Source organism: Leptonotus elevatus, chromosome 1 (genome assembly GCF_054856555.1).
Source record: "Leptonotus elevatus isolate MCC_2025b chromosome 1, RoL_Lele_1.0, whole genome shotgun sequence".
Classification (NCBI taxonomy): Eukaryota; Metazoa; Chordata; class Actinopteri; order Syngnathiformes; family Syngnathidae; genus Leptonotus; species Leptonotus elevatus.
Window position 1 is genome coordinate 23,535,938 of NC_141239.1, and position 18,031 is coordinate 23,553,968.

Sequence of the window (18,031 nt, forward strand, 5' to 3'; positions counted from 1 at the left end):
AAACGTTTGAACTGTCGTGATCCATGTAAAAATATTGAGAGTCGAGATATGGCCATTCATGTTTCCGAGTCAACTTGAAGGCGTCATGGCTCTAACCCTTAATGCGTTCATTTTTCCGAGTGAACGTGGACGCATCATTGCTCCACCCCTATCCGGGCTGGAAAGCTAATGCTAACCATCTACAGCGGCATACCAGCACGCCAAGTGAACACACCTGCCGTTTATCTCTCGCTTTTAAACCCCACCGAGAGCAACTATAACTGTTAGCCGGGTGGTGCAACTCTGACGGTTTCGTTTGTCGATCTTATTTTTTTTGACAACTTCACCTCAGGACTTGCTGTTCCACTCGCTAACGACACTTGGCTAAAAACTCCTGCTTGGGTAAGACTTGATTGTCCTGTCCTGTTTTAACCGCACTCTGTTCACAATTAACTATTAAATGACAAATTTTAATGAGAGCGTCAGTTGCAATTTGTTTATTTTTAATCTACAAGTCAGACTTTTTCATTTTAAAGCCGCTGGCGCTACTCTTGCTAGTTAGCGTGCTAGCTGTGACAAGACAGGTGAGGAAAAAGCAGTTTATTGTGCAAATAAATGGAATTATAATGCTCGCAAAGAAGCACCGATGACTCCAATGTGCCCTTGGGGTGTTTATGCACCAAAGTGAACATATTCCCCGTCCCTTTCATTTTTTTTTTTGTAGTTGACGACCCCCCCACGGCTCCCCCACTGGACTTCTCTTCCACTTTTCTGATGTGTGGATTTGTGGATCCACACCCTGGCGCGTTAAGACAGCTCTCGAGCTCGTCTGAAGCACCACAGTCCCACTGTGACGTACACCCCCAACCCACCTGCTCATAGGACCACCACTGTCCAAACAACGCCCCCTCCCAGAAAGACTACTATGCCTCTGGGTCTGGGAAGAAGGAAGAAGGCGTCCCCCTTGGTGGAAAATGAGGAAGCGGAGCCCATCCGCGCCGGTCTCAATGTGGACGGTTTGGACGGAGGTGGCATGGTGGGCTTAGGAGAGGGGGCCACCTCGGAGGGTTTGCCCCCGCCGCCCAGCAGCATGCGGCCACGTCTCATCTTCCACACGCAGCTGGCGCACGGCAGCCCCACCGGTCGCATCGAGGGCTTCAGCAACGTGCGGGAGCTCTACGCCAAGATCGCCGAAGCCTTCGGGATCCCTCCGGCTGAGGTGAGTCGCCGACCAGACACTTTATATCATGAAGACCTTAGCAACATTACCATATTTACTCTTCTTCCACAGGTGATGTTTTGCACGTTGAACACCCATAAGGTGGACATGGACAAACTGTTGGGAGGCCAGATTGGCTTAGAAGACTTTATCTTTGCCCACATTAAAGGCCAAAAGAAAGAAATTGAAGTGTTCAAAGGGGAGGATGCACTCGGCTTGACCATCACTGACAATGGAGCCGGTTATGCTTTCATCAAGGTGAGGCACTTTTGAAAACACTTTTGCAGTGAAGTTTAAGATCCCACAAAACTGGTGCATCAGCAACCTGAAAGCACATCTGTCATTCATCCACCATTGGAAAATTCAATAACTTAAACATCTTGTGAAATTAAATACATGAATTTGTGTTGCGAGAATTGAACACTCAGGCATACAAAGTCACATTTGTTTTTTAGTTTTGTTGCAACCGGCTTCTTCCTTGACAAACATTTTATGTTTTAATTAAAGTGGTACATTACAATACTGTTTAAGGAGCCTCAAAACATGACACACTGTCGGAGTTTTCTGTTGCAGTGTGTCGGCTGATGTACAGGGCTCAAATACTCAGTGTGGAAAAGCCTACTGGAACAGTTGAGCTTTGAGGTTAGGTTAAGAATTTCCAAAAGCACCCATATTTAAAACAACAAAACTTTTTGATAGACGAATGACATCCTCTGATGCTATGATGGTTTTTGCTGCAAGATGTAAGTACAAAAATGTTAGAAAGCCCACTGAAACATCTGAACAAGGCTTGAAATAACTTTATTTTTTGAGGAGCATATTTGCTAATCAATGGCGTCATTTGAGTTGAGCAGTTTTTTTGTGGGTTAAATCCCAGCGAGCTGAAACAAAGGGTTTATCTAAACCCTAAAAATATAATGGAGGGGTTGTAGGGATGCAACTATTGAATATTTGAGTATCCTACTCAAAATTATATCAAATAATTAAATATTTTGGTAAATGAATTAAGCTTATAACGCTTTCTACAGCATGGTGCTTAAATTTATTGACAATGTTACATAAAATGTTTTTACTTTATTAAAAAATGATTTTAAAGTGTGTGTGTGTGCTGCTCAAAAGTTTGTGAACCCTGCAAGCATGGTCCGATTTTTTTGTATAAAAATTACCTGATTAAATGTTTAGTCATATCCAAATGCTGACATTGAAAATAATAGACTTGAACAAAAATAATAATGTCATTCATTCTTGACCAAAACTCTGATTTCGTGGGTGCAAAAGTATGTGAACCTCTCACTTAATCAGACATTGCAACTCCTTTTGCAAAGAGAACTTCATCCAAACACTTTCTTTAGTGACTTATCAGTCTTTCACATCTACTTTGGGGGATTTTTGTCACTCTTCCTTGCAAAATGCAGCCAGTTGAGAGAGGTTGGATGGGCGTCTAGCATAAACTGCCCGCTTCAGGTCCGCCAAAGAATTTAAGTCAGGATTTTGACTGGGCACGTCCAGAACATGAATCTTGTTGTTCTTCAGACATTCCGTGGTTGTATTGCTGGAATGCTTTGGATTATTGTCACGTTGCACGATCCATCGTCGACCAGGATGTAACTTCACAAAGACGGCTTTCAGGTTATGTTCCAGGATTTCACAATATTCCTCTGAATTCATGATTCCCTGGATTATGTGGAGTTGTCCAGGTCCTGAGGATGAAAAGCCAGCCCAGAATTTAACATTCTCACCCCCATGCTTCACTGTAGGGTGAAGGTTCTTTTGCTGGTATGCAGTGTTGACTTTTCACCAAACATGACTGTTTTAGTTCAATTTTGGACTCATCTGTCCACAGACGGGACTTCCAAAAAGCTTCAGGTTTGTCCAGGTACTCTCTGGCAAAGTTGAGATGGGCAGCTTTGATCTTTTTTTGTGAGCAGAGGCTTCTACTTAGCAAGCCTTCCATGAAAGCCTTTTCTTCTGATTGTTGAAGCATGCACGTGTGCTCCCGATGCAGCAAAAGAGGACTGCAAATCCCTTGATGTGATGTTTCTAGTTGGCTTTTTACCTGAATTATAATTTCTTGTGGGTCTTGCTGATATTTTTAGAAGGTCATCCACTTCTAGGTTGGATTGTAGTCATTTTCAGTGTTCTCTACTTGCAGATGATCTGCTTCACAATAGAATGTTGAAGCTCTATTTTTTTTAGATGACTTTATAGCTTTCCCCAGACAGATGTGCTGTCACTACCCACTTCCTGAGGTCCCCTGAGATTTGTCTTCCTCAGCATGACTGACCTGTATGGGTTGACCTGGGTGAGACTAAAGTGATGTGGTTTTGTCTCTGTTTCAGTCAGTGATGCACAATTTCTTTGCTAAATCTCTCATTTCATTGGTCCATTTCAGTGGTTAGTTTAGCTACCAATTTGTCCTACCTGATCCTACTTAACTGCTTGTTTGCAAGCAATGCAGCTCAGGGTTCACTTACTTTTGCACCTACATGAATTGACCACATTTTTTTTTAAATTTAGTTTTGACTACACAATTGATTAAAAAAAAAAGAAGAACAATGCATTGAAATGCTAAACCAACACCTGTTACAAACCTTTGAGCAGCAGTGTGTGTATATATGTTTAGTTTCTGTTGAAATATGACCCCACGCTCCACTCCTCCAGAGAATCCGCGAGGGCAGCATCATCCACCAGATACAAGTGATCAACGTGGGCGACATGATCGAGTCCATCAACGGCCATCGCCTAATTGGCTGTCGACACTACGAGGTGGCCAAGATGCTCAAGGAGCTGCCCAAGGGCAAGGACTTCACCATCAAGCTGGTGGAGCCGCTCAAAGCCTTCGGTACGGTGTGCGAGGAACCAAAATGTCACCGGTTGTGCAATTTATCTTCCCATTGGTGTATTGTATTTGTAATTTGACTGTTGGCTGGCTGCGTGAAGATATGATCAGCCAGCGGTCTGGAGGCTCCAGGTCATCGTCGGGGGTCCAGCTGGGCACCGGCAGGGGAACCTTGCGGCTGCGCTCCAAGGGTCCGGCTACCGTAGAGGAAGTGGTGAGCTCCCGTACTGAACTGTGGACTCTTCATCAGTTGAAATTTTTCGAAATGATGAGTCTTCAGTGTGTGTTGTTTTGTTTGTCCCCCGTCTCCCCCCAGCCCTCTGCTTTTGAAGAAAAAGCCATTGAGAAGGTAGATGACCTGCTGGAGAGCTACATGGGCATCAGAGACAGCGAGCTGGGTATGTACAGTACATGGATTACTTGAACTGGTGTCAGTGTGAAATCGTGGTGCTCCAATTGGAATTTGTTGAAGAGGCTCAGGGAAACACATGCATTCTCTCTGAATGGGAGACTATTATAGTTTCTTGGCTGGTTATTTAACTCCACTTGGCAGCAAAAGTTTAAAAGAAGGAATTGTCAAGTCATGCTAGCAGTGTAGCAGCTTTGGTGTGTTGTCGTGAACGCATGTTGTTCACATCCTTTAGAGCCGTCCTAAAATTTAGTAAATTCCTGTTTTATTGCTATTAACTCTCATGAGTTCCTGTTGTTTCCCATTGACATATTTCATCTTAAATTCCATTAATTTTGCAACTCTTACTGTAATTCTTAACTTCTCCCTCCAGCGGCCACCATGGTGGAGCTGGGAAAGGACAAAAAGAACCCCGACGAGTTTGCAGAGGCTCTCGACGAGACGCTGGGAGACTTCGCCTTCCCGGATGAGTTTGTCTTCGACGTGTGGGGCGCCATCGGCGACGCGAAGGTCGGAAGGGTGTGAGCCGCATGTGACTTTGCGGAACCCGACAGACTTGTGTGTATGTGTGTGTGGTCACTACTTGGAAACTCTGCACAAAAGGGTTTGTTTTTATTCACTATAGTGTATACTGCTGCTGTTTATTTTGTCATTGGAAGAGACTTGCCTGGCAAATATTCTCTCAGTGATAGAAAGCAAGCGATGAAGTGCTTTTATTTTTCTAACTCGTCTTACTGTGGTTCCCATTCACGAAGGAGTATTAGGGCCATCCTGCAAAGTCAAAATAATTACTATTATAATTATAATATTTCGACAGCAGCTGTAGTTTTGAGCTGTTAGTGAACATTTATAGTAATTGTCGTTTTCTTTCAAGATGAATCTCAAATCATATTTGGAAGTTCCATTGTTCAATTTAAGTCCCCCCCCCCCCAAAAAAAACCCTGCATACAGTAATATAAATTTAATAGAATGTAAGGAATTATACAGTTTGCGCCATGATGATTCAATGAACATTGATTCTCTCTACAGTGCAAGACATATAGATGTAATACACGTAGATTTGATGATGTAACACAGTAAAGCATTGAAAAGAAGTTGTAAAAATATTAGTTGTTTTTTGCAGAGGATAAAGATAGTTTGACTGAGTGTTGTTGAATACTCCGCATCTGTTGCTACCATTTGTGTTAAAATAAAAAGTTCACTATATGCCAAACTGCTGCTTGTGGCGATGCTCACTACTGCTATAGCTAGCGCTCATTACTCCAATTTTTGCTCTTAAGACAAAACATTTGCCAAGTTGCAGCTGGAAAAACTCCTGACAGTAAATTGGGCCACATTTATTTCAAGAGATAGAAGTTGTAATGTGAGAATTAAATGGTAAAGATTTGACTTTAATCTAAGAAATCTGTTTTTATATATATATTTTTAAAGATATGATTTTATTCTTGTAGAATTACCTTCATTTCCCGCTTCCTTGTTTTTAATAGCTTGCATAAAAAAAAGCCCAAAACGGACCAAAAACCACAACATGGTGAACGACTCCTGAGTTCCCGTGTAGGCAGTGTTTTGAGGGCTCCTCAAAATCCTGATCGCCGGCTGAGACCTAAATAAATGGCCCGTCCATCTAAAACAGGGGTGGGCAAACTCAGTCCTGGAGGGCCGCAGTCCTGCAGGTTTTGGATGTTTCCCTTCTCCAACACAGCTGATATATAATCAGCTCATCAGCAAGCTCTGCATAAGCCTGATAAAGATCCTGTTGATTGGAATCAGCTTGTGTTGGAAGAGGGAAACCTCCAAAACCTGCAGGACTCCGGCTCTTGAGGACCGAGATTGCCCACCCCTGATGTAAAAGAAACCAAAAGTAAAGTAAGGCAGCATCGAGTTGGCAAGAAAGAAGTTGTCCTTAACGGGTGAACGTTACACAGTTTCTATAATAAATTGAGAAAAGCTAAATGTCCATATAGAATTTTTTAAAATGTAGCTTGTAATAGTTATCCTTTAATCTTAAATGTTTTTCTTAAGCATACCACTTCATTCTCAAATGTACAACTTCAATCTAAAAAAAAATCTTAAACATTCCCAAATATAACAATTTATTTTTGTAATATTAGTCATTTAATCTTGGAAATATAACTTTCTCAAAAACATACTTTATTTTCATAGTATTACTAGTGACTTTTCCTTTAAAACAATTGAACTTTAATCCACGATCCTTTTTTTTTTTTTCTCAACCCCGAAAACATACATTTATTCGTATATAGCTACGACTAGCAGTGTAATTCTTTTGTTCTTTTCAGTGTTTTGGCCCTAACATTCCTTTGTGGGTATGAAGGAATATGTGTGTGTAAGCATGGAGATGAGCCTCGTGAACGTGCATGCTGTTTGTCGTCGCTACAGCAGCGCAATTATTAATGCAGCCATTTCAGGCCTTCAAGGGTTAAACATGTCTTAAATGTGTTTTTTTGTTTTGTTTTCGACTTGCATGGTGGGCTGTATATTGGTCGCCCCCCCACCCCCTTTGCACTCAGATAACACAAAAGTTAATGTTACATAGTCGTGGTGACGTTACAACAGACGCTCCGTTGTACCTGCAGTGTTGTTGTACCGAGCCCCTCTACTCGCTCTTTTTCAAGCATGTTATTATTATTATTTTTTTTCAACTTAGCTCTTTGTTTGCTGTATTTTACTTCCACAGAAGAGGAAGTGGGGTGTTCAAAAAGGTTGTAAGAAGTGTAGTTTTCCACACATTCCATGTTGTCATCAAGGTGACTGCCATATTACTTTTGGTAACAGTGTTACATATTTACACTATATATTGTAAAAAGGCAGTGTTTGGTTGCTTGTTTTGTTCGGGACAGAGATGCAGTTTAATTCCCATGCTGTTTTTTTTTTTTTTTTTTTTAATGGCATTGGCTAGCGTGTTTATACAAAGTGATGTTTGTTTGGAAGGAGGTTGTGTGTTTTCTAAACATGACCCAGTGCTGTGGAAGTAATGAAAGTTAAGTTGCCAAAAACGTTTCCTTTTTATTTTTATTTTTATTAAATACATCTAAGTACATATAGGAGGAAGTCTACTGTTACTAGAAACTACTCCTGTCATGTGTCTTCTTGCTGTTTTGGGGAAAAACATGTTTGTCTGTGTGGGCAGCATATGTTTCGATAGTGAAGGAGAATTAAGAAGCTTTTTTGTCATTCACATTTTGGAGATGATGTTACTGAACGCTAACAACAAACGTGACTTTGTATGACACATTTCATGTCCAATTATATTGCAGTTCTAATCATAACCAGGTGGTTGTTTTTCCATTCTCTTCCTTCACACTTTTTCTCCCCATCTTGGTCGTCATATGGACCAAATTGCAGTATTCCCCAGCTATATTGTGGGTATAGCTTAGATATATATTTTTATGGGTTTGAAAAGTGAGACTTACTGCAAATAGGGAAAATTCCTTGCAAATTTTCGATACCACAAGTGAGCGGCAAAGCACTACATGAATCTCCTCAATGCACTTTTCACCATTGTTCTTTGGCCCAAATACAAAAACGGGGAATAGGTTAGGAACTAATGGAGGACAACCCCCACCCCTCCCCGCCCGGGTTAGGGTCAGGGTGGCCGCACGTCACGTCACGCATAATAGAAATCGCCACTGTTAACTATTGTAAATTCTTTCTGAGGTCGTAACTGTTAATTTTAATTAAGTCTCGTTTCTGCTACTTAAATGTCACCATTGTGTGGATCAGGTTCAATTAAAGTTTGACGAAAGCATACTGCTCAGGCTTTGTTGTCCATTTCCGAGCTTCACTGGCAGGCAGATTTGTAAAGCAGGCCAACAGTGTGCATCACATGACCGCAGTGTTTTTTTTACGGGGGTAAAAAATGAAGCTCAAAGTGGCTGATGAGGGCTTTTCTTAAACCTGTTTTTCAAGTCCCTGTTGCTCAAAAGCCCCCGTTGCACATAAACCCAGCCTGAGTCCACTCGCTGCAGTCGGAGCATCACATTTGTTAGCATGGCGTCACGCCCACGCGCTTCCTCGCAGCCCGGGAAGCTTTCCTTCCTCCAGACCTCCAAGGCCAATACGGCCCTGCGACCCAGAGCCGTGTCCTCGCGCTCGAGCTCCGTGCTGGAAGAGGAGCTTTCGTGCCCGGTGTGCTGCGAGATCTTCAAGGAGCCCGTGGTGCTCAAGTGCAGCCACAGCTTCTGCCGGGCTTGCCTGCAGCAGTTTTGGAACAACAAGAAGGCCCGCCGCGAGTGCCCCATCTGCCGCAGGAAGTGCTCCCTGACCGAGCCCACCGTCAGCCTGGCCCTCAAGAACGTGGCCGACACCTTCCTGCGGGAGCAGCAGCGCCAGGCGGACGGCGCGGGGGCTCCCGGGCCGAGGGGGGACCGGGCCCAGGGGCAGGAGGAGGTGAGGTGCGACGTCCACGGAGAAGTCCTCAAGCTCTTCTGCCTGGATGACTTGGAGGTCCTCTGCTGTGTGTGCCACACCTCGAAGAAGCACCAGGGACACCAAGTGTGTCCTCTGGAAGAAGGTGCGCACGATCTTAAGGTAAGCCTGGCGGCGGCGGTTTGTTTCCATATTGTTTTTAAGAATTTTTACTATTCTTGCTGACTATATTATTTTATTGAGCCTTGGGCATGATTGAGGCATTTGAAGTCTGCTTAAAAACAGCAAAAAATAGTAAGCACAATCGTTTATAATGCAGTTTTTTTTGTGTGCCAGATCTGATCAGTTGTGTATAGGCATTTTAGTTGTGCTTTAATTGCAAAATTCACATATTGATGATGTGAGATGATGGCTGATGATAGCTGCATTAAAATTTGAAAAAATTGGGCTTTTTTTTTTTTTAAATATTAAAACATTACATTAGACAAAGATAATGGCATTCAAAAATCCACGCCTCCCACACAACCAGAGGAAAAAGCCAACTTTTCTGTTGTATAATTAAACAAAAACTAAAGAACAAAGGATTGTAAAACACTCAAATGTTCTGCCTGTAATTCATATCTTTATTGTTGTAGGTGATAAGGTACAATATATATATATATATATATATATATATATATATATATTTATTTAAATTATAATTATAAACTTAATACATTATTTTAGTTAAAATAATTTCACTCAATATATTTTTTTAACATTAATCCACATGTTATTCAGGTATTGCAATTTTATTCTGCCAAGTATCGGAATCTGCATGTTTTTTTAAATAACTCTTACGTGTTTACAATATGCCAATTGTTTAATTGTGCTTTGGGGAAATCTGCCTAGCAACAACAGAAACAAGGTTTTTTTTCCCCCCTCAATAAAATTAAAATCAGTTATAATAATACAATTAATGCAGTTATAGGGGCTTTGTGTATTTTATGTTTAATACAGAGTTGTGCCTTCATCCTTGTAGTGTTTTTATTTTTATTTCCAATTTTCCTGTCCCTGCCAAGTAGTGACGTATGTCATTTGGTCTGTGATTGAGCCACAATTAGATTTATTTGTATTCTCACGCCTGCTAGCAGTTGTTAAATTTTTGTGAAAGATAACAATGCCTTTTATATCATTTTTGTGTTTTAAATTTAATGCATTGTAATGCTTCGTTTAATACATTTATAATAATCATAGTGTGATTGACCCTAACCCTAACCATCATCATTATTTTTGATGAATTTCTAATCCTGATTTGTGCATTGGGTATTGGGACAGTTACGATTGAACGATTGAGCTATACCCAGTGCCATTTTTTTCGTCAGCATTGCTAGGCTTGTTAGCTAGGTGAAATCAGTTGTCAGGTTTTTATAAATACGAATACATAATGTGTTGATGTATATAATTGCTTTTGTAGTTTGCTTAATACAGAGCAGTGCTTCACTTGCAAAATGGAATGAATTGTCATCCTCCTCCTTAGTTAAAGTCCATTCTTTGACATGTCATTGCTTCTTCCTCAGGAGGAGCTGAAGAAGGATCTGATTCCTCTGAAGAAGAACCTGCGGCACCTGTATGAGGCCAAGCAGGAGTGTGATGACACAACTGTGCACATCAAGGTATCAACAAACATGCAAGCGAGGGAGCGAGAGGGATGGCGAGTGGGACGAGGGCCCCGCATGATGGCTGATGTCAGGCTGAGTGTCAGCCAAGGGTTGTGTTGTTTTACACACGGAAAATTTGGCCTTGCACTACAGAATGCTTTGAAAACATGTTGAATGTATATCGCAGGTAAATAATGGACAAAAAGTTAGACCCACATTCTTATTTAATAAAATGACAAAGTGTGTCCAACTCCAAACTTATATATTGTACTAAAAAGAAAATGGCTGAGGAGTTGTTATAATTTATTTTAAAATTCCCGTAGAAAATGATGTAAAGTGAATTATTGTTATTAGCTATAGCTATTATTAGTTAGTTAGCAATTAATCTCCTTAAATGTCTTACAAGTGGAATTTTTTTTTATTGTAATGTTTGCATGTATTTGTGAACCAGAACCAGACGCAGGCCACGGAGCAGCAGGTCAAAGAGGAGTTTGAGCAGCTGCGTGACTTCCTGCAAAAGGAGGAAACGGCGCGACTGGCCGCCGTCCAGCAGGAGGCGGAGGAGAAGCGGGAGCTGGTGAGGAAGAAAGCCGACAGCATCACCAGGGACATCCTGACCTTCTCGCACGCCGTCATCGCCGTGGAGAACGAGATTGCGTCCGCAGACGCGCGATTCCTGCAGGTGACTTTGTATTTGGTCGCTCATCTGCAATGGGATGGGACACGCTAAAATTGAGTAAAACTACTCTGCTTTTTAACCAAGGGTGGGAACACTTTTTTTTAAGGGCCAGATTTTAGTTTTTAACTGTCACATGGCATTTTGTAAAATAGGATATTAAAAAAAAAGTAAATATGTAAAATCGTAATGAAAAAATTATTTGGTCACTTATTAGTAATTTCATTATAATTAACCAAATGTAAAGTTGTTCTTTTAAATAATAGAATAATGTGCAAGTTCTATTTATTATTTATTTAATTATAATTAAACAATTATTTAACAAATGAATTTTTTTTAAAGCATTTCATATAAAACACTAATTTAATAAAATCGAATTTCATGAAATTATTCATTTTATTGTTTATTTTGCTAGTAATTTTTAATATATTTTTTTCTTGTTCAAGTGCAATTAAATTATTGTTTTTTTATTTCATGTAAAATAGATAATTTCATTAAAATGAAAACCAAATGCTAATCCAGGCTCATTTATGTACAACTAAATTATATTTACCAGTAACTAACCAATTATTTTGTATTATTATTTGCCATAGATTAAATAGCCAATTATCATATAAGATAAATGAATGAAAAGCATGATCAATTTAGCTGTTGTACAAGTGTGAAAATAAGGTAACCACCGTAAAATAAAAGTAAAAATTGGTTTTCTTATTTTGAAGATATGTAAACGGTAACAGATTTTTTTTTTAGTTGCATTAAGGAATAATGCTGGAATTTATGTTGATGTATGGTCAACCTCACCTGTGTTATGCTGATGTTGCTCATCCTGAAATATGATTGGACACACTGGTAATAGAAATTCCTTTCTTTGTAGAATTATCCCAACACAAAGAAAAGGTAAGACTACGCTATAACACATTATAGCACTTTCTTAACGGATATATATATATATATATATATATATATATATATATATATATTATATTTTATTATATATTTTTTTTTGTTTAAAGGGCAGAGATCCCCCAGAAGGATCCGGAAAAAGTGCCTGGAGCTCTTATCGATGTGGCCAAGCACATCAGTTCCCTCAAGTACCACGTTTGGGAGAAGATGGTGGAGGTGGTTCAGTACAGTAAGCAAATTCCAAGACTTATTTTATGTATAGGCAGCATATTTCCTTGTTACCATGACGACTTGGGATGGAGCTAGGGGATTACATCTTGCGGGAGCACAGTGTGGGGTAAAAAAAAAAACCCGCAAAGACATTTCAAGCATTTTCACTCGTTTGCTTGTTGCTACACTGTGCGGATGTGGCGCATGGACACCAGATCCAGAAATGTGAATGCACCCCACCATGGTGACAACTCCATCGTGCAAATGCCGCTCATCACAAGCTCATCAATGTGCGTCCAGCATGGCTCATTGCAGCTCTGCTTACCTTTCAGAAGTAGCAAATCCAGGTCCAGAAAGTAGAAACCCTGCCACAGTTTGGCTTTAGCCCGAGGTACTAACTAGCTTGCGCCATTGGTGCTCGTTTACCTGCTACGGAGCTAGCTAGCTAACATTAGGGGCTAAAGCCAAACTGTGGCAGGGTTTTTACTTTCTGGACCTGGATTTGCCATCTCTGTTACCTTTTATACATGATAGCATGGTGTGGGGGATGTGGATGCATCTATGTGACGGTGGCAGTGGCTTGACAATGTCTCTGGATCTTCAGCCAGCTAGCCAATCAAGTCATTGATGTGGTAATGTAAATTGGTCAAATTTTTACATGACAGTGGGGCTAATTAATCAATTTAAGACTTTCTTTTAAATTGATTGGCAGATTAATTGGTTATGGGAATTTTCAAAAGCCATTATTCTGTAATATTATTATCATCTTTTATTTTAGCACCCATCACCGTGGATCCAAACACTGCGTACTCCTGGTTGTCCATCTCCAAAGACCTGACCTGCGTGGCCAACAGAGGCTCCCTCCAGCAGCTCCCGGACAACCCGGAACGTTTCGGCCACTTCGTCTTCGCGTTGGGCTCCGAAGCCTTCACATCGGGTCGCCACGCCTGGGAGGTGGAGGTGGGCGACAAGGACGACTGGATGCTCGGGGTGGTCAAGGAGTCCATCGACAGGAAAGGCCGCATCTCGGGCTGCCCCGAGGGCGGCTTTTGGATGATCTCGCACTACGAGGGCGAGTACTCTGCCATGACCAGACCCAGCACCCCCTTGCGTGTGGAGGGCGAGTTGAGCAGAGTCAGGGTGCAGCTGGACTATGACGCCGGCGAGGTGATCTTCTCCAATCCGGTCAGCATGACGCCCATCTACACCTTCACCGATTTCTTCACAGACAAGATGTATCCCTTCTTCTGCCCCGGGGCAAACATCAACGGGAATAATCCCAACCCACTCAAGATCTGCCCTGCCACTGTGGCAGTGTGGAACAGCGCCACTTGGTGATAGCACAAAGTACCACCTCAAAAACATACTTGGCTCTCCAAATACCCCCCCCCCCAAAAAAAATCTTAAATTATTTAATTAAAATGGATTGTAAAAAAAAAAAAGTAAGAACGACAAAAAAAAATCTTTCAGAAATAAAAGTAGCATTTTTATTCAAGAAAAATGATACATGAATTTTCTGACCAAAAAAAAGCATTTGACAAAATTCTATCTTATTTTCTATGAAAAAAAAAATTCTGTATCAGGAACTAGAAAAGGGGTATGAAACCCTGGTCCTCAAGAGCCACTGTACTGCCTGTTTTCCATGTCTCCCTCCTCCAACATAGATGGCTCAAATGATAGCTAACCAGCCAGATGAGCCTGTTAATGATCCTGTTCATCAAATCAGGTGTGCTGGCGGAGGGAGACGTGGAAAACGAGCAGGACAGGGACTCCCGAGGACCAAGGTTCCATATCGCTGCACTAGAAATTAGAAGAATAGAAAATTGCAATTAATTTCATGTAATTTTAAAGGTGCATTGCAGAGGTTAAAATTGGACAACAAAATTCTGCACACAAAAAAAAAAGACACACAACTTTGCATTTTCAAATATCCGGTTTTGTTCTCTAAAGATTTTAACACTAATCCCATTTTACGCTTGGCACTAATACTTCTTTATAGTCCTATAGTATGAACGGGTTCCACTGTGGCACAGAGCATCATGGAAATTCCCCACAGTCGGGACAATAAGACGTGTGTTTTCATGTACAGATGTCGTGCATGATGCAATAATCATTGTTTAACGACCAGTTCTGTCTTTCCATTGTTTGTATGATGTATGCACATGCATCCATTGGCTTGGCTCTTGTTTGTTAGATTGATGACTTTGATTTTATTTGTATTGTTATTTGTATGAACTGCTAACAATGTGATATAAAGGGTTGGGCAGTCTGTGTACATACATAGGTGCACAAAATGTGCATCTTTTGGTGTCTATTGTATGTGTGTGGTGGTCTGTCAACTCACCCGCTGGCCACCCGTGTCTGCGCGCACCCATCCAGGGTGCAACATGCAAAACAAGATCTTCTCCTTCTTCATCGCTTCTGCAGCGCACACTGTCAGCATATTCAGAGCTGCCTGAACAGAGCAAAGTGAAAGTTCAAATACTTGTTCCCATGAAATGGAATGTTATTTTTATTATAACTATGTGCCCAGGGCATTCCAAATCAACACTGCAGTCTGATGTAACTTGAACTATATTAGCGCTGGGGCTGCCAGAGAGCTGGCCTTTGATGATGTCAGCATATATATTTTTTAAAAATAAGTCAAAGAAAACAGGTTGGAAAGCAGAGGCAATCATGAAAAAGAAAATAAAGCAGAAGGCGATGACCTTGCTTACGCGGAATGGCGTACGAGTGCTTCCATGGACGTGATGTTGATGACGGCAGCTTTGTTGCAGGACATCCCCAAGATCCCGCTGGCCTTCACCGCCTCCCGGAGAAGAGGCAGGAACTCCTAAAAGGTGACCAAATTCTTGATGGCTTGCTCTCATATTGACCGCCATAAACTCACCACCTACTTTAATGATGTTCACGGGGCAGAGGACGTTGGTGTTGAATGAATCCTGCATGTCCTTAGTAATGATTTCCTGAAGATTCCCTTCGAGGGCGATCCCGGCGTTGTTGACCAGAAGGTTGAGGCCTGACCCGCCTAGTTGGGAGCTGGGCTGCCTCTTTGATGCTCTCCAGATTATTTACATCTGTCAAGTAGAAAATGACCACTTTGATCAGGGGTGGCCGACACTCTTCACTAGAATGATTCAATAAATTTGTAAATTTATTTGAATACAGCAAATTATAGGCATAAAATTGCAGATGTATGTGACTTTAAGAAGCAAGGCCTGGTGCGGTGATCTCAATCAAAAAGTGCTCTTGCCTATAGCGACGATGGTGGTGATGTCCGGATGCTTATTCACCAGCGTCTGCAAAGCCTGTAAATACAACAGAAAAGAGTCATTGTTTTATAAATTAAGAGAAACTTCTAAACACAAACCTCCAACTCATACAGGTATTGTTTACACTTTATTCATTGATCCCTGTATTTTGTTCATGACCACCGTACTTCCTGGTTTGAGGCACCTTACTCGGTTCAGATTATCAATGCACGCTACATGTAATTAGTGCTGTTAAAGTGCTAACTAATCACAAAAAATTCTCGCATTAATCATGCATTAACGCAGATTAATCATACTATTAATTTTGACCGCAGATGATCCTTTAGCTGACAGTGGATGGTTATGTTAAAGGTCGCACATGTTGTGTTTGAGCAGTAAACATAACTACATTAAAAATAAAGCATTTAATAAATGTTTGCGTATGACTATCAGAATATTTGTTCATGTCAAACTATTGTCACCCCCCCCCCATTTTAAATCATGCAAGTAATGAACTGATTAGAAAATGTCAACTCGCTAACGAGTTTTTTTTTTACTGCTGCGTTTGCGGTGCATTCTGGGACTTGTAGTATCAGTGGTGCTTGCCTTCCGATAAAAAAAAACGAGACATTTGCGGTCAAAATTAAAGTCCATCACACTTGGGCTTTAACAAAAATTGAAAGACAACATTGTAAACATTTTAATGTTATTTGTATAACGGTTTAGGAGCACTGAGAGGATATACTGTAGTTTCCCCCAAAAAAGACTTTCAAGAACCTTAAGATCAAGCAGTTATTGTGCCATTCCGAGGCTGACAGGCTTGAACGTGATATTTCACGTTATTCTAGTGGTCCCCACCTCAGTTTTGGGTCCGTTTGGGTCCCTGCAGCAGGCAAACATCTTCTTCACTCGGCAATTGTCGCACCATTTCCAGGCCAATGCCCCGGTTAGTCCCGGTGATGAGCACGTTGATCGGCTTGGGAGACATCGCTCACCTCTTGTGGTCTTGGCACTCTGGTGGTGACACAAAAGACGCTCCGCAGCGCGGATATTTGTATCTTTTATCTTTTCATTTCAACCCCGCCTGGCCACGCCCATATCTTGCATTTATGCATGCTCAGTGCTCACAATGTTTTAGGGAAGAATACCGCAGCTCAGTCAATCATACAGTCAATGCTTGCCATGCACAGATTGAGTTGATGCAAAACAGTGAGGAAAACGCAAATAAATGAAATTCAAATGTGCGCGTTTGCATCCATGCTCGGCAAACAAGTTGTTTGTACGCAATGTATGGTCGTTGCGCAAAGCAGGAAACAAATCAACTGACATCTTCCAGGTCAGTAAAACGGGCTTGTCGTACAATTAAGTCTTTATGTAATACAGTCGTATTATTTTGGCTGATTTTAAACTTGCACTTGACTTGATACAAATGTCTACACACCCCAATTCAAATGCCAGGATTTTGTGATATAAAAATGAATCCACAATTTTCAAATCCCCTCCACCATCAATCTGATCTGTAACCTGTACAACTCAATTGAAAAACATATTTTAATAGTTTCGATAGCGGAAATAAAAATAAACAACTGAAATAATGTGCATAACTGTGCGCACCCACTGACTGGGGATGTGGCCTAAATACATTTCAGATGTTCCAGTAGTCTTTATTTTTATTTTTATTTATTTTTTTGCTCTAGCAGTGATGGTTAGCTCAGTCAAGGCATCTCATGAGCTATTAAAAAAAAAGAGTAAAATGATAATAGACAGTGAAAATTCCATTTGGTGTTGGTCTTTCCTTAACCTGCCACATCAGTTTGACAGTCTCATTATCAACTTCTTATCTCTTGTTAACTGAAATATATCAGGCCACTATTGTGTCTTGTTTCCCGTCACTGGCTTGAAGCCTAAAAATCTTGCTTATTGACATTCATGTGATACCCCACCACATACTGTAGCTCACCTTCCTTCGGGAGTGTGGGACGGGCGACTTACTCCCATCTGGTCTGCCGTGCAATTCTTAAAACATTTCACAAATGCTCATAACAACAATGAACACCATTTTAACCGGAAGCGCTATTTCCCAAGTGTGAGGGAATGTTCTATATTGTTCAACCTCACCTTAAAGTGGTCTGTTTATTATTTTACAGTTCTGTTTTGATTACGTGAATAAGCCAGTAAGGTCTGCCGTCGATAAGCCGTAGTGGTTAGCCTGACTGTGTTATTGTATTACCGCGGACTTTGTTGTGCTAAACCAAGGACACAATGGGATGTGTTTGTGTGTTATCAGATTTCAATGTGAGGTATTGACAGTGGAAAAAGAGTGTAAATATTGCTTGTTTCATGCTCCCAGGTCTTTGTACCTAATTGTGTGATGGCTGTGGCCTCACACGTTATTCCTTTGTTTTTTTATTCATCCCATTGTTTGGCATCTATCTACTTCCACATAATTCATCCGATTCTCATCATTTCAATTTGAACATATTTGAAATATTTCGGCCATTCTTGCTTCTATTTCTATT

The 18,031-nt window shown here is 41.0% G+C and overlaps 2 protein-coding genes and 1 pseudogene across 3 annotated transcripts; 2 read left to right on the forward strand and 1 right to left on the reverse strand.

Annotated features, from left to right (window-relative positions):
• The first annotated feature begins 887 nt into the window (after positions 1–887).
• On the forward strand, positions 888–7,733 carry gipc1 (GIPC PDZ domain containing family, member 1). Its single transcript, XM_086085824.1, has 6 exons — positions 888–1,198; positions 1,271–1,456; positions 3,860–4,040; positions 4,139–4,251; positions 4,354–4,435; positions 4,820–7,733. The coding sequence occupies exons 1-6, from the start codon at positions 905–907 to the stop codon at positions 4,969–4,971; spliced, it is 1,008 nt and encodes a 335-aa protein (XP_085941950.1). The 5' UTR covers positions 888–904; the 3' UTR covers positions 4,972–7,733.
• Positions 7,734–8,312: 579 nt separating this feature from the next.
• On the forward strand, positions 8,313–14,521 carry LOC147181306 (E3 ubiquitin-protein ligase TRIM35-like). The gene is made up of 6 exons (XM_086085812.1): positions 8,313–8,994; positions 10,392–10,487; positions 10,924–11,154; positions 12,023–12,045; positions 12,162–12,280; positions 13,040–14,521. Exons 1-6 carry the CDS (start codon positions 8,455–8,457, stop codon positions 13,597–13,599), a joined length of 1,569 nt encoding a protein of 522 aa, XP_085941938.1. The 5' UTR covers positions 8,313–8,454; the 3' UTR covers positions 13,600–14,521.
• On the reverse strand, positions 13,916–16,729 carry LOC147181307 (uncharacterized; annotated as a pseudogene). Its single transcript, XR_015096050.1, has 5 exons — positions 16,371–16,729; positions 15,515–15,569; positions 15,159–15,338; positions 14,979–15,094; positions 13,916–14,716 (listed from the first exon to the last, which is right to left on the reverse strand). The product of XR_015096050.1 is annotated as an uncharacterized LOC147181307 (transcript).
• Positions 16,730–18,031: the final 1,302 nt, after the last annotated feature.

Bases quoted from the DNA above. Each gene is read 5' to 3' on its own strand.
- gipc1 (XM_086085824.1), top strand. From the start codon at position 905: ATGCCTCTGGGTCTGGGAAGAAGGAAGAAGGCGTCCCCCTTGGTGGAA. The intron at 1,199-1,270 runs GTGAGTCGCCGA...CTTCTTCCACAG, and splicing joins TCGGGATCCCTCCGGCTGAG to GTGATGTTTTGCACGTTGAA. The intron at 1,457-3,859 runs GTGAGGCACTTT...CCACTCCTCCAG, and splicing joins CCGGTTATGCTTTCATCAAG to AGAATCCGCGAGGGCAGCAT.
- LOC147181306 (XM_086085812.1), top strand. From the start codon at position 8,455: ATGGCGTCACGCCCACGCGCTTCCTCGCAGCCCGGGAAGCTTTCCTTC. The intron at 11,155-12,022 runs GTGACTTTGTAT...CTTTCTTTGTAG, and splicing joins CAGACGCGCGATTCCTGCAG to AATTATCCCAACACAAAGAA. The intron at 12,046-12,161 runs GTAAGACTACGC...TTTTGTTTAAAG, and splicing joins TATCCCAACACAAAGAAAAG to GGCAGAGATCCCCCAGAAGG.